At 37.6% G+C, this 15,590-nt stretch overlaps 1 protein-coding gene across 1 annotated transcript in view; it reads left to right on the top strand.

The window, feature by feature from the left end:
- Window positions 1-15,590, top strand: part of LOC108790313 (collagen alpha-1(IX) chain-like) — a 51,709-nt gene that overhangs the window by 19,928 nt on the left and 16,191 nt on the right. Inside the window, exons 3-17 of the mRNA XM_018560542.1 lie at window positions 611-731; window positions 1,968-2,328; window positions 5,708-5,785; window positions 8,039-8,134; window positions 8,262-8,315; window positions 9,118-9,171; window positions 9,278-9,331; window positions 12,574-12,627; window positions 12,829-12,882; window positions 13,512-13,565; window positions 14,274-14,327; window positions 14,427-14,480; window positions 14,614-14,658; window positions 14,819-14,872; window positions 15,430-15,483. Of these exons, the coding sequence (XP_018416044.1) occupies window positions 611-731; window positions 1,968-2,328; window positions 5,708-5,785; window positions 8,039-8,134; window positions 8,262-8,315; window positions 9,118-9,171; window positions 9,278-9,331; window positions 12,574-12,627; window positions 12,829-12,882; window positions 13,512-13,565; window positions 14,274-14,327; window positions 14,427-14,480; window positions 14,614-14,658; window positions 14,819-14,872; window positions 15,430-15,483 (1,241 nt within the window). The remainder of the gene's footprint in view (window positions 1-610; window positions 732-1,967; window positions 2,329-5,707; window positions 5,786-8,038; window positions 8,135-8,261; window positions 8,316-9,117; window positions 9,172-9,277; window positions 9,332-12,573; window positions 12,628-12,828; window positions 12,883-13,511; window positions 13,566-14,273; window positions 14,328-14,426; window positions 14,481-14,613; window positions 14,659-14,818; window positions 14,873-15,429; window positions 15,484-15,590) is intronic.

Below are 15,590 nucleotides of genomic sequence, written 5' to 3' on the forward strand. Positions count from 1 at the left end.
TCACTATGAAGTGCATTCTTCAAAGCTGAGCTCTGGGATTTTTGTAAAAATGGTATCCTGATAAAGCAGTTGTTTAAAACACATTTTAAAATATCTAGGACAACTTTGTATTTTTAATCTCCCCTAACAAATGTGTAACTGTTTTGCAACAATGGAAGTGGAGGAAGGGCCAGATTTCATCATAGCCAAGATAGACCGTAGCATAGAACGACAAGACTGCCCAGGGAAGTGCATAGTTACCCACATATCATGTTATTAACTGGGTTAATACATCTAGAACCCAACAGCTAGAAAAACAGAACAACAGTTTGCTCTACTCTTCTAGTTGTTTCTTCTAGATTTAATTACTACACACAGAGCGGGCAAACTGTCATTTTGAGCCTCAGTGTTCCTGAGTGTTGCCTCTAAAACATGTCATCTGAGGGTGATACTAAGACTAGCTTGTTAACGGGAGTAATCGGAGTATGTGTGTGATGGAAGTGTCTAAATGTTAGACTGATGGATTATCCTAGTATATGGAATCTTATGAAATAAGATAGTGAATGCATATACATTACTTTGGTGAACATTTGCATATTTTTAAAATATCTTTATTTTTACTATTTCGCAGTGTATGACCTTATTGAAGAACTTAGGTTTTCCACAGCCACAGAAATAACAAGAGTGAATGGATCTAACCCAACATTATCTGCTGTCCGCATTAAGGCTCCAGTTTCCCTGAAGAAAGATGGGTATGCTAAATTAGACAATTATGCAAGTATATCACTAAGTAGTTATTCTTTAGACACCTGTGTTTATCAGGTTTGTGAAAACTGTACTCATCTGTTTTGTCATGATAAGAAAATCCAAGAAGAGGTGAGCAACCACTTTTTTGCATATAAGTGTTTTTATTATTTTATCACATAGGATAATCGACAATACAAAACATCACAGTATGCGTTGCGCTGACCGTAGCATCAACAGTATGACTTGTAGTAGTAGTAGCTAAATACATAGGGGTCTATTCACAAAGCTGCCGAAGGATCTGGCCGTAGCTTCGGCACCAGGACCCCTAATAATTGTCGGCAATGAGAGCTGAAAATAAAGGTCCATTAGGCAAACAAAGCTTTGGATTAAAATCTGGGAAATCAATAAATATTTATAAAATTAATACAACCACTATATCATGATGTACATGATATGGTCAAAGCTGAGATGGCAGAGAATAGAAAAACTATGATCACAGAAAGTACAGCTACTCCTTAGGAAACACAGAAAAAAAATATATTGTGTATGTTCTCTTAGCTTTTGTTCTGGTAAGTCTAATTCCACTTCATATTGATAGTGACACAAGGTTTTCTAATAGAAAATTATTTTGGATAAAATGTGCATCTGACATACATTTGTTGTCTGCGATGGGAAATGGGATTTCTTGCTCACTTGATGAGTGATTTACTTTTTGCAGTGTTTATAACAAAATATATTAAGACTAATTTAATAAAAAAGGTGAGAATGTTTACACAAATTGCCTGAAGATTCACTTCAATTAGCCAATCATGCAAAGAAAAAAAATCCTGTTTACTTATTTGGCCTGCACATGATTGGCAGATTGAAGTGGATATTATTATTGTGTGAACATTCTCAACTCCTTTAGTAAGTCAGCCTCACTATCACAAGCTTCCATAGCTACTCATGTTAAGCAATATAGCTGCTCATGATCAAGGCTCACCAGTGATCGGTAGCTGCATAGATGTTTGTTGTAAGCAGCTACAACTGCAACTCTGTAGCTAGATACACATTGCCAGAGAAGATGAACATGATGTTCTGGTTGCTACAAGCCTCTGCTTGAGAGTTGTTAGTGTGACATGGCCCTACAGCCAAAAGACTCAAAAAAAGTAAAAAAAAGTAAAATGAGAACTAAAACTGCTGTTTCTATTGCTGTAACCCTCATATTTTCCATTTTGTTTTGCATTTTATCTATTTTGTAGTGCTTTCCCTTCAGATGGATTACCTACTGATTACTCTATTATTGCCACTTTTAAAATTGTAAACGCTGTGCCTCAGAGGATCTGGAATTTATGGAAGTTTATTGATGGAAATAAAAAACATGAAATCGGACTCAGGTTTAATAACAATTCACAGACTGTAAACTTGTTCTACTCTACGCCAATCAAGACTCTTATTTTCCAGAAACATAGCAATTCTGAAAAGCTTTTTGATGGGAAATGGCACAAGTTAGCTTTCAGTTTAACAAATGGTAATGCTAAAATGGTTCTAGACTGTATTGATGTCAGCGATGTCTCTGTAATAGAAGAGAAACTTCCTCAAAAGAATGGGATCTCTTCACTGGTAAGTACTTCCATATTGTCAGTAAAATGTGTTTTGGCAACCCTTCCTCTTACCCTCAAGATACATGACAAAGTGCTATGAATATTGTCAATAAAGTGTGTTCTGGAAACTCTTTCCCTTTCTTTGATGATAAAGTGGAACTACTACTAAAACCTTGTTTTGGATAGAGTAAAAAAGGATTCCACCTCCCTGAGTCCCTAAGGGGTCTATTCACTAAGCTGCCGTAGGCAGCCGCGTGAAAGACCGACCTGAAGTAAAGTGAGCCGAACGCTGTTCGGCTATTCACTTCAGGCTTGTACAGCTGATTTCAGCCGTATATCGGCTGAAATCAGCCGTACATCGGCTTGCTTCACATGACTTTGGGTCGGCCGACCCGAAGAGCAGAAGGAGTTTGACTCAGCCGATCCAACATCTGGATCGGCTGAGCCGAACCTCCGGCAGGCTACTCGCTGCTGTTTGGCCTATTCTTATAGATGCCGAACAGCAGTGAGTGAATAGCCGAATGCCACTGAGCGGCATTCGGCTCGGCTGTTCTGCTGTGTCTCTCTGTAGGACCGAGCAGAACAGAAAAATAGTTTAAAACGTTTTTAAAAAAAATAGAAAACGATTGTGCGGAGCTAGCAATGACAGCTAGCTCTGCCCAATAGTTTTCTATTGGCCGGCAGTTCTGCTGCCGTCAAAAAAATGTAAAAAAAAACCCGCTCCCGGGCGCTCTGGGAGTCTCCCGCTCCCGGCCGCCATGGAGAGAAACACTGATTTTTCTTTTTTTTTCTTTATTCTGACACGGAGCCGTGCCAGAATAGAAAAAAAAACATTTTGCCCATAGGGTTGCATTGCTAGATTCCTATTGGATATTTCAATTTGCAATAGCCAATAGTAAACTAGCATTGTACCCGCCCTCTGCTGATGGACCTGATGGAGAACTGCAGCAGAGGGCGGGTACAATGCCAGTTTACTAGTGGCTATTGCAAATTGAAATAGCCAATAGGAATCTAGCAATGTATTCCTATAGGAAAAAAAAAAATGTTTTTCTATTCTGACACGGCTCCGTGTCAGAATAAGAAAAAAAAGCACTGTTTCTCTCCTGGGTGGCAGGAGACTCCTGGAGCGCCCAGGAGAGTTTGCTGTCTGGAGATCAGTGTCCCTGGTTAGCTGGTAACGCTGATCTCCCTGCAAGTGGCCGGAGCCAGCCGTAAGATCACGGCTGGCTCCGCCCAGCTGTCAGAAGCAGAAGCCGCTCGGCCAGCTTTGGCTTTCAGCGCGGCTCAGCCGAGCCGAGGCATATGCGTTCGGCTCGACTGAGCCGCTCGGCTAAGTTCGGGAGCTGTACGGGCTATTGTGAATAGCCCGTACAGCACCCCTTCGGTTCTACTGAACCGAAGGGGTCCTGGTGGCAAAGCCAGCTGAAGGATCGGCCAAGACTACGGCTAGATCCTTCGGCTGCTTCGTGAATAGACCCCTATGTCACTTGAAGCCAAATAAAAAAACATCTGTGCCTAAGTTCATGACCTGAAGGTAGAAGGCACGAACAAGTGTGCTCCTTTCTAAACTCCTCTCACTGACTTGACACCTTGTTGCTTCTTTCCTTAGGAGCCTCATATGCATTTGTCCTGTATTAGCAGACTTATTACATTCTACTTTTTACTGCTCCTATGCTGTATAGTACTCCTTGATTTTTAGAATCCTATAATAGGGTGTAGGAAGAGGACACATGTCACACGTTCATGTAAGAGGAACATGGCTAAGTCAGGGGTTCATTTTGTGCATGGGAGATTCTGCCTCCAGTGGAGATTTCACCTTCTCCTCCCTCTGCTTTTTCTTCTTTATTGGCCAAATGGATTGCAAATACATTACTGTGCAATCCCCGATTAGTCCCCTACTTCAAGTCCAGTGCTTGCTCTCTTTCCGCTGTCTCTGACCACAACAACATGCAACAACAACACACAACAGCATACACTCACTCACCCTTCTCAAGTGTCTGCTCTCCTAGCCCTGTCCCTTCCCCCACCCAGACGACTATACTTCTGGCCAATGCTCTCCTGAACAGACTGCTTTGTCCACTCTGCAGCCTATACACAGCTATGCCACCATCCCAGCATCTGCTCCTGTAAATATATCAGTGAGGGTTATGTGGTGGGGCTGATGTACAAAGAGCTCTAACCCATGTACAGTGAGTGGCCAGGATTGTGGTTCTGTAGGGAATGACTTCTGCTTACCTAGGGGAAGGGGGTAGCAGCACCACTAATGTAGCTACAATGTAATGATAAATGGCTGTGTGTGCTGTTGAAACAGACATTGTGACTTCTGCAGGCTGCTCTGCATCTGTTTCAGGCCTTACACCTTCTCTCTCTCTTCAATGAGAGTGGACACATTGAATATATGGCCTTGCCCCTGAATTATGTATCATCTTGCCTTGTATGCAGCATAACGCTTTCTCTACAGCACCCAGCAAACTTATCAGCTAGCCTTCAAAAAAAAATTTTTTTTACAATGTCTAACAATTTGTGTTAAAAACAAAGGTTTTAGTGCTGCGCTGGCCTTTTGATTTGTGTGATTGTCATTTTTGTTTTGTTTTTTCCTGCTTTACAGCACCCACTTCCCTCACCTCTCTTTCTGCCTGCGCACCCCCTCACCACGCTCTATGTCTGTGCTCTCTTTCCCTTAACAGACTCCATGCCGGTGCCTTCCTTACCTCACTATCCTCCACATCTGTGCCCCCCTTCCTCCACCACACTCTGTCGCTGTGCCCACCTTCCTTTACCATAGTCTGTGCTTGCAATTTCCTTCTCTCACCACCCACCATATATGTGCCCCCATTTCATCACCACCCTCCATGCCTTTGCCCCCTCCTTCACCACCTGTCACACCTTTCCCCCCCTTCCTTCACCACCTGTCACACCTGTGACCCGTTACCATTCTCCATGCCTGCACACCTTCACCACACTGATGATCTAAAAAAGGCCCAACCTGGCCCATTCTGGAACAGGGAAACTTTTGCTAGTCCTAAAAAAAATCTTAGGTCCTTCAGTAGAGGAAAAATGGCCCATTTAACTTAAAAAATGTGTATGTGCTGTTGGTAATTGTTATAGTAATACTTTTCAGATCAGTGGTTAAATTCATGCTATTATTTTGTGAAATACAAAACTAGTTACGTGTTTCTTTTGCTCCCTGGCACCATAGACCAGGGTACAGGACCCAGCACCAGTCCTCTATGGATGATGGTGTTCCGCATTGCTGTATAATGTATTGCTGGGATTTGTGGTCCTCTATAGATCATGGTATTCAGCATTGGTGTATAATGTATTGCTGGGATTTGTAGTCCTCTATAGCTGGTGGTATTATTCTGCATTGCATTTATTTTATATTGCTTCTATTGCAGGTTGACATGCAGAAGCTTGAAATACACTATGACCCAGGAAGGGCTTTGTTGGAGCAATGTTGTGAGCTATATGATCAAGTAAGTGTGCAGTCCTGTGTACTTGACCTGCCATATGCACAGTGACACTTTGAAAATTGCATACACAACATGGTCCTTTGCTGTAATAAAGAATCAACAAAAGGATGGGCATAATTAAGGTAGCTCTAGTTGAACCATGTCCTTAGTCAGGAGGAAATGTCACTGCAAACATTCACTGAACTTAATTTAATGTGACTTCCAGTGTACAGGGAGAATGCTGGTAGCTTCTTTATTTTCCAAGTATAAGTACTGCCATCGCACTGCCATTGCACCAGTACAGGGAAATGGAAGTGCAATTTTAAATTAATTAACTGCACACACTACTTAAAAAAATCCTTCAAACTATTTTTTTTATAGAAGAGCTTTTCCATCTTCAGAAATAAATGTGAGAAACCGCTTAGTAATGGCCAGAGGTAATAGTTGCAGTAATACTGTATTTCTTATCCTGTATTTATTTTCCTAAAATAAAGGTGTCAACCTCACCAACAACTGGAAGACTACATTTATTGCTCTGAACAGAAAATAAAAGAGTTTAAAAATAAAAGTCTGACTTTGCTATATAGGTATGTTTAGGGAATGATTACAAGGTACCCCTGTTCCAATGACAGCACCTCCTACCTTCCAGGCATTCATAATAGATCCATTTACAAAAAACCTATGCAGAGAGGAGAATAAGCTTATCAGCTGTACAAATGTTCTTATCCGACTCTCACTTACTTTTCCACTTTTAAACTGCCAAAAGATACAGTCCGTTCAACAAGAAAATGTTTGGGAAACTGCTGGTTTCTGCCCGATTGCTGTCATTGCTCACAGCTTGCTTTGTTCAATTAAATATTTCTCCTTGCTGTTGACAATAGGAAAGGTTCATAAAAGTAACACTCTTCTGACAATGATATGAAGGGTGAAGAAGGAAAACGTATAAAACAGCAGATTCCTCTTTACAGGCTCTTTGAACTTTAAAGCACAAAGAGATTTTCAAAACACTTGTTACTTCTGCTACTGCTTATTCTCTCACACTGATTGATTGAAGCTTTTCCTACAGCCTCCAACCAAAATAGCTTTGCTGTTCCTGGTTTGTACAAACCTTTGTGTAGGGTTCAGTTAATCCTGATTACTTTATAATAAACATTTTTAACTGTACTAGACACACACAATACAATTGATAAAAATGCTGTGTGAACTATTATATATACAGTATACAGTATAAACATTTTGATTACCTAACAATAAGGTTCACACCTGGGCAATCTATGGCGTGGATTTAGCTGCACAAAATCGCACAAAACACAGATTCGCATTGAAATCAATGGAGGCAGTTCACCTTTTTCTGTTGCGATGCACGGGCACAATCACCTGTCGTGCAAAAAGGTGCAGGTGGTCTTGCGGCTTTGGTCCCATAGACACTTCTGCAGAAGTTTGCAGAATTTTAAAGAGTTCAAATTTGCTGAACCAAACTTGGGCAAATTTGCTCATTCCTAATCCTGTGCTAGGCACAGAGAATTCTTGCATAGGCACTTGCTGCCACTTTGCAGAAGAGAAGGGATAGGATCCCCTCTAAAAATACATTATGCTATACCCTGCAGTTCCCATTAGGTTCACTGAGCAAGTTCTACAGCAGTCTTATAAGCTTGGAGTTATCTGCAGACATCATCATACTGGTCCTTCTCATATGCAAGTCACCAGAGTACTGGTACTTTCCTTATGCAAGTCACCAGAGTGATTTTATAAGTGGATCCCTCATGGGCCCCTGTTCACCAAAAAGGAACCTTTTATGCAGATGATCTGACAATTAAGTGACTGAGAAACCACATAACCTCACCATTATAATCTCTAGGCAGTCCATTAAAAAATATGTATGTGTATAACCCAAACTTTTTGTTTTAAATTTTATAGGAAATTATTAGAATTCATGTCGTGTTTTTATTGCTGTTTGTGTCCCCGTTAGGGACGTTCCCCCATTACCATTTGTCCTGTTGACCTTTGTCACTTGGACTAAAAAAGAGGGAAAATCATATTTTAAGATGTCACTGGAACGGAAATAGAGGGTAATCTTCCAATAGGACTAAAAACTGAATGCCGAGGGTAATTTTAAGAACTGTCTGTTACCCATTACTATTAATCCGGTCCTTTTAAAAGCCCATTGTGAACTGGCTCAATACAAAACACGAATGATTGCATTCTATGGCTGCTGATCAAATTTATTGGACCATTGGATTTTATTTGACATTGTTATGAATTTTATTTTCTTCCTAGTGTGGGGGTTCTGCTGAGCTAAGCATCGGGGCTAACTCTCGAGGTTGTAAGTGCTCACATGGGATATTAGGTCTTCAGGGAACTGCAGGAACAAAGGTAATAGAGAACTGCTAATGACATTTCTATTCTTAGATTTCATTTTAATTTGGTAATTTGAGAAATGCTAAGTAAAAACATTTATTAAAAAATAATACATTTGAATTCATATTTTCTCAATGTTTAGGGGGAGAAAGGCCATGCAGGTGAACGTGGAGAACTTGGTCATTCAGGAAATTTGGTACTTATATATTGTTAAAACCATAAAACCAGATATATTGAAATATGTATGTGTGAACCTTATATGATGATTGATTTTCTATATTTTAATCTATCCAATTTTGGAGATGCCGTTTGACTGGTGCTGCTGATTTTTAGTTTAGAATTGATAATCATGTGAATAGACCCCTATGATGCCCAAAATGGGATACAAGGAGAACACATGACTCAGCTACTAGAGTATGGCACTCCCTTATGCTAATCAGAAAGACTTTTAAGGTAAACATCCCATAGGTTATTTTAAAGTAAAAGCATGGATAAAAGGGATGATCCTTCAAGACACACACACTCACACACTCATTCACACTACAGACACACACACACGCACAGCATCACACAGACACACCCACACTCACATTGAATAGACAGACACCTATTTTCACTTACTAACTAAAAGACATGTTTCTTAAGCATCTTATAGATTTCTGCTGTAAGATATACTATATTTTGTAATCATCAAGCATCTTATAGACTCATTCTGTAAGATATACCATATCCTGTAATATTTTGTAACTTTAAATTAAACACATTCTGAACTTTATGCAACAACGGAAACAATCATCTATTATTGAACTTTTCCACCCTATGCTTTGAGAAAAGGAATTTGACATAAAAAATCATATTTTGTGTCATTTTCTTACATATATAAATGTATCCAACACATTAACTGTCAAATACTTTTAGTAAAGTATGTAATGAAACTATATACATAACCATATATTTATCAAATATCTAAACATTTTATTATTTATGTGTTTGGTTAGGGAGTTCGTGGCAGTCCTGGTGCTTATGGAAGTATTGGTGACACTGGCTTTAAGGTTTGCTGTTTAATATATTTTGGAGTTCATTTTCTGTTTTTAATCTGAAAATGTGTTTTCATCATTTTTGTGTTAAAAAGTGAATTTTCTTTACCATGATATTTAGGGAGAAACAGGCATAAAGGGGGAAAAGGGAGCAAGAGGTATACCTGGTGACAGAGTAAGTATTTATTATTTCACATTTTGTTTTTCATACAAAGTTCTTGTTGAACTAATTTGGGCCTGTCCCATAGCATTGCACATAGATGTGCATACCCTGTACAAGTATTCACTTTCATTATTATTTGTGAACATATTTTTTTTTACAGAAGATGGAATTTATATTAACTAGCTAAATATATAAGGAGTTAAAGCTAAAATGCTAAGTCAGTGAATTATGGGTATATGTATTTGTGTTGACATAATATAGATTATTTTCTATCTACTGTCTGCCCTAGATAAGTGCCAAGTACAGCATGAGGAATCATGTAAAGAATGAGCTGCCCTCTCCTGTACATGCTACTGGTTCCCTTTGTCAGTTACTGCATACTTTTCCTTTAGTAGTCATGAAGAAGAATGAAACACTGCAGATAAACATTTTTTTTAGGATAAAAACAGACAGTTCCGCCAACAATGTTAAGTTTAAGAAAAAATAATTTATCATGTCCCCCTGTATATTTTATTCACAAATATGGTAAATAAATAACATAAACAAGATTAGGTTTAACAGTTCATGACTGAGATTTTTTCAGTTTCTGTTTGTTAATGACTGAAGCACTTTTCAAATTTTTCCTGTGTGATTCTTCCACGACAGTAATATAGTTTCTTACTAAGTGCACCCACACATATTATATATTGTTTTTTAGAGGACAGATGGGGCTATATTTTTATATCACATATGTGCTCCTAAGGCCTCACTTAGAATGAATAACATTTAAAAAAAAGAGGAATACATGTAAAGAAAACACTTTTTTCCCAGTTTGGATTATTATTATTTTTTTTAGAAAAATAGCACAGCTAAAAAAAAAGGCCTTAAAATAAATTTGTTTATTTGTCCTTTATCTGGAAACACCTCACATCTCTAGGATTTCAGAAAGTTTGCTGTACTTTTCAGCCTAAAACTAAAAGCTAACATTACATTTTTTTTTCTCTAAAAACTAAGAGTGGTTTGGTTAGGTAGCCTACAAAGTCACTGTCATTAAGTGTCACTGTCACACTTAGGGACAGCTACATATTTCGAACAACGCCATCATGAGGGCGATAAATAAAAAATTAACCCTTTAGGGTGAAAAACAAACCTGCAGCTCAGCTGCAGATTTTCAATGTAAGGGATTATTTACACTTTTTTACACTTTTTTGTCAATTATATCGAGCAGTCACTATGACTGCTTTATAATTTAATTAACTTTTGTCATTTTGGGTTATTATTAGGCTGCACCAAACTTAGGAACAGCTAATAATAACCTTAGTGACTGATCCTGACAGCATGTCAGGATCAGATCTCACTAAAGGCTTCTGATCGTCTGGGAAACATCAGCAAAGAAATACATTGTAACATATTTATGTGCTGAAGAATGTAACAAAACCTGTACACATCGGGAAGTCCCAATCTCTACAGAGCTGTCAAAACTAAAATAGCAAAGCAGTGTGCACACCGTTCTTCTATTTCAGTTGTCAAATACAGGATCACTGATAGTGATCCGGTATTTGTAACAGCTTCATTCTTTCATTAATGAAAGAAAGAAGCTTTTATAAAAGCTTAACTTTTTCATTAATGGATGTCTTAATACTGAGGCATCCATTAATGAATAGTAACTGCTGATTCTCAATGGTCACCAGCATTTCAAAGCCCTGAGCTCACGTACAGTGAACGTGAGCAGTCATTTGGGCACTTTCAATTGAGACATACAGTGTACGTCTCCAGTCATGAAGGGGTTAAAAAAGATGTATCTAGTTAGGGTCACATAAAGACCTAGATGATGATTGCAAAATTAACTTGGCTGGCTTAAAGGGGTTGCTCTACTAAAAGCAAATAGTCTGTTCACTTTGCAAGATAATTTGTAAAATAATGTTACCTTAGCTTAGTGAATGTGGTGAAAAATCACTTTGCAAAAAAACCAATCTTGTGCAGGAACCCCCCCCCTTTTTTTCCGATTGCACATGATTGGATGACAGAAGTCAAGTCAACAGTACTTTATGTCATATCATACACTAAGCTAAGGTAAAATGCCCTTGCAAAGAGCAAATTCCTTTGTGAATATAAAAGCCTATTTGCCTATAGAAAATCAATCCCAAAGTGAATGTCAGGGAAAAACTAAATAAAAGCATACTCATTGCATCTCGCCAATGCATGCAAATTTCCCTATATGTTATGCCTTAATAAAGAAAAATACCAGTTAACCTGCCAGGAATCCAGTGTGCTTCTTTTTCATTTTGCATTTTCTGCACTGAAATCCCAACCTGCATTGCTGGCCTTGCCTGCAGGACTACAGAATTCCCACCTCCATCTCCCACCCATGACTATCCTTCACCAGAAAAACAATGCTGCTGTTTCGAGGCCCAAGACTCTGCCCACACATTTTGCATAGAGAACAAGCTCTTAGGAGATGTAGTTCTGGGGAAAGGGGGGGGGGTTCCTACATCAAGGCGTTAATTAATGTCATCTTAGTTTCAGCTGCAGCATGCTTTAGAGATTGCTTTGATCTCTCGCATGCCAGTGCACAGTCAAGCTGGAGACCCTGCCTAATCAATCTGTAACGGCTTGGAGTGATAACAGTTTAAAAGATTACCATGATTTAATAATTATGCTGATCAAGGGAAAGTGTGTTCCCAGCAACATACTTTTCTGCTGCCTATTACATTTTAGCAGCATCTTTTTGCTTACAGCATATTCATCCGTGGGGAGGGAAGGAGAACCCTGTGACAGGCAGTGTCAATTTTTGAAATAAATCTGAAACATTTTCCAAATTTTTTCTGAATTCTAGCTATTGAACTAATGGAAATGCCTATAATTTTAAAATGCAGCACTGACGTATGCATCAAAACCTACACAACTCTGGTGTCTCCATACTCAGGATAAGTAGGAAAAAATAATTTAGTGAAAATATTTTTAATTATATTAACTATACAAAAATGTTTTGTATAAAACTTAATTTTTCTTTATTTTTGTTAATTTCTCCAGTTCATATTTACCAGTAATAAAAATATTTACCAAAATGTGGTCAAGTCATGAAGGTTTTGATTACTCTAGGACGGAAGTAGAATGCTAATTCAGTCTATTTAGTTTGTTAGTTGTGCAACATCCACCAAAACTCCTCTGTACACTAATTTCTGATCAACATCAGGCACACGTGATATTTTACCTTGCTAACTGTAAATTGTATGTGCCAGTGTGCTTTAAAAAGGCAATACACATTTTCATAGGGTAACCGAGGAGATCCTGGATTCAAAGGACTCTCAGGAGCAGATGGTTTCAAAGTAAGTAAAATTATCTATCTATCTATCTATCTATCTATCTATCTATCTATCTATCTATCTATCTATCTATCTATCTATCTATCTACAGTATCTATCTATCTATCTATCTATCTATCTATCTAGTTATGAAAAGTCCCTTCTTTATGCTGTAAACTTTTTTTATGATATGAAAACACTTACTAAAGTGCACTTATACTTCAGGGAATCGCAGGCCCACCAGGAATACGAGGAACGTCAGGGCCAAAAGGAGATAAGGTAATATAATTAATAATAAATCAAGTCTAGGATGTAAAAATTCTCAACCACTAGATTATCTTTTGAACGCTGAAAATCATTTACCAATGCCTAACATTCAATTGATTTTTTTGTCCCTGTACTTTATAGTTCTGTAATTGTAATTGACCAACAGCTTGGTTATGCATATTAGTGAATATACTTCATTTAACAAAATATTTTCCTCCAGGTTACCCCACACAAAAGTGTTAGTAGGCAGTATTTGTACTGTAGCATAGTGCATGTACATCTCTGCTGTGCAATGAAGTAATTCAAGCTTTTGAAATATGAAACTTTCCATTGATTGCAGTTCACGGTGTACAAAGTGTGCAGCTACTTTGGGGTTTTAGGGGCTAAATACGTTGTATTCTTTCTACTAATCATGTCTTGGCTTACAATGACCTTCACTACTAGAGGAAAGGTGATGACAATAAGGTTACTGGTAATACTGATTTTTGTATTTAGTTTACGTTTCAGTTAAACCTAATTTATATGTATCTCCAATACAGTTCCCCATATTTGCCAATAAATAATTCACAATACAAATAATGTTTTTATAATTACAGTCTATATCCAGTGCTGTCAAAGAAATAGTTATTCTATTTTTTTAGGGAGAAGAGGGAGAAAAAGGGTATGAAGGAATTCCAGGATTCACGGGAGTTAAGGTACGTCTCATTATTAGAACCGCAGCATTAAAAACCTGACGTTTTAGACATACAGAAGGGAATTTATTAAAACTGGAGCAGACAAAATCTGGAGCAGTTGTGCAGAACCAATCAGCTTCTCTCTGTCATTTTCAAATCTTAACTGAAGAGAGGAGCTTATTGGTTACCATGTACAGCTGCTCCAGTTTTGATACATTCCCCCCCCCCCCCCACAGTATTTATGCGTTTCTATAAATAATATTTTTTGCTTGTCCCATACATGGCAACTAGCATCTCATACATCTGCTGTTACGAGTTGTTTTGAGTAGTTTCCATGGCTTTGGAAATAAACTGTTCAATCTTTGTAGATAGCATCAGATACTATAGAACAAATTAATTTGGGTATAAAATGTGTGTGATGTGTTTTTTTTATTTCATTTCAAAGGTCTCCCAGATATTCAATAGACACTAAAAATATGACCTGTATATGAAATGTGTGTTAAATATATTTTTTAAATTTTTGTTGTTATGTGATGATGTTTTGCTATAAGAAGAAACATAATATTGATTCACGTTTATTTTAAATGTTTTAAAATAACACTGTGTAAAGTGGCAGGAAATCTTTATTTATCATCTAAAAAGGCTGTCTAAATAAATATTTTGAAAAATAGAAAATGAGATAAAGTTGTAATAAATTATCAAACTAAATATAACGCTACACATTTGTAGGGCGATGATGGGTTTCCTGGGATTGAGGGTCGTCCTGGCAGACAAGGAACAAAGGTATTGTTGAATCAATTACTGTTAATAAATCCAAAATTACTAGACTGAAATATACACTAATTCGTGTCACAATAACAAACAAACTCTTTTTTTTTTCAGGGACTTATTGGTGACCCAGGAGAACTTGGATTTGTTGGGAGCAAAGGGGAGCCTGTAAGTGTGACTATCTATCTATCTATCTATCTATCTATCTATCTATCTATCTATCTATTTATTATCCATCTAACGCTATCTGTTTATCAATAATCATCTAAAATAAATAATTGACCATATTCATTTTTTGTAGGGTATATTAGGCCCAAAAGGTCGAAGAGGTACACAGGGACCGCAGGTATAGTATAATCTATGGTGGCATAGAGTAAATTCTTACGTTGGTACTCAGAAACAAATGATCTTGATGCACAGACAACACAATATTAGTTGTCTATAAACTGACAGACATAAGTTTGTTCTTTTAATTTCATTTTCTAATTTCCAGTCGTATTTTTCAGGGAATCATTGGTGATCCAGGTTTGATGGGACGTGATGGTGATGATGGAATTGAAGTAAGGCATTATTGGCTGTAGATTAGATTAGATCACTTGGCTGTTTTAGATGTCATGTTAGACAGTTGTCAGATTTGCTTACCTTTTTGGTTTGACATGAGAAATACACGTTGCTTCATGACTGAAAACCTACTCACATTAAAAATTAGGGAAAAATGTAATGAATAGTGCCAAACACATGTGAACCTTATGTTCACAAAACCATTTTTTACCTTGTGCAACTCATTTCTTTTTTTCTTCACTAAATGGAATAATAGGCTACAGATCTTAAAATAAAATGATCAATTATCTATTTTATAATTGTGCCCACAGAAAATTGCCCCTTTAAGAATGACTCTTAATAGGAGCCCTCTGACTATGGAAAGAATACCACATAAATAACACAGGTGATGGATGCTTTTCCACATCCAGCACCATTTAAAGTTTTGTGTTATCTTTTCTCTATATCTTCTCTGCCTTACAATTATAATGTGTATGAATAATGGTAATGGGTAATTGAATAATTTTTATTATTTGATACATAACATTTTTTAAATGTTTTGTTCACTTTGCCCTAGGCATATCAAGGTCCTCAGGGTGGAGAAGGACGCAGTGGAGTTTTGGGGATTAAGGTAAAAATTATTTTCTAGGACTAAAAATAATATTTTAGAATTAAAACTGTAACAGCTTTGTGGCCTGCAGATGCGTATGGGTAGCAATGAATCAGAATGTATTAAAA

Source organism: Nanorana parkeri, unplaced genomic scaffold, assembly GCF_000935625.1.
Source record: "Nanorana parkeri isolate BGI_ZX_2015 unplaced genomic scaffold, ASM93562v1 scaffold464, whole genome shotgun sequence".
Classification (NCBI taxonomy): Eukaryota; Metazoa; Chordata; class Amphibia; order Anura; family Dicroglossidae; genus Nanorana; species Nanorana parkeri.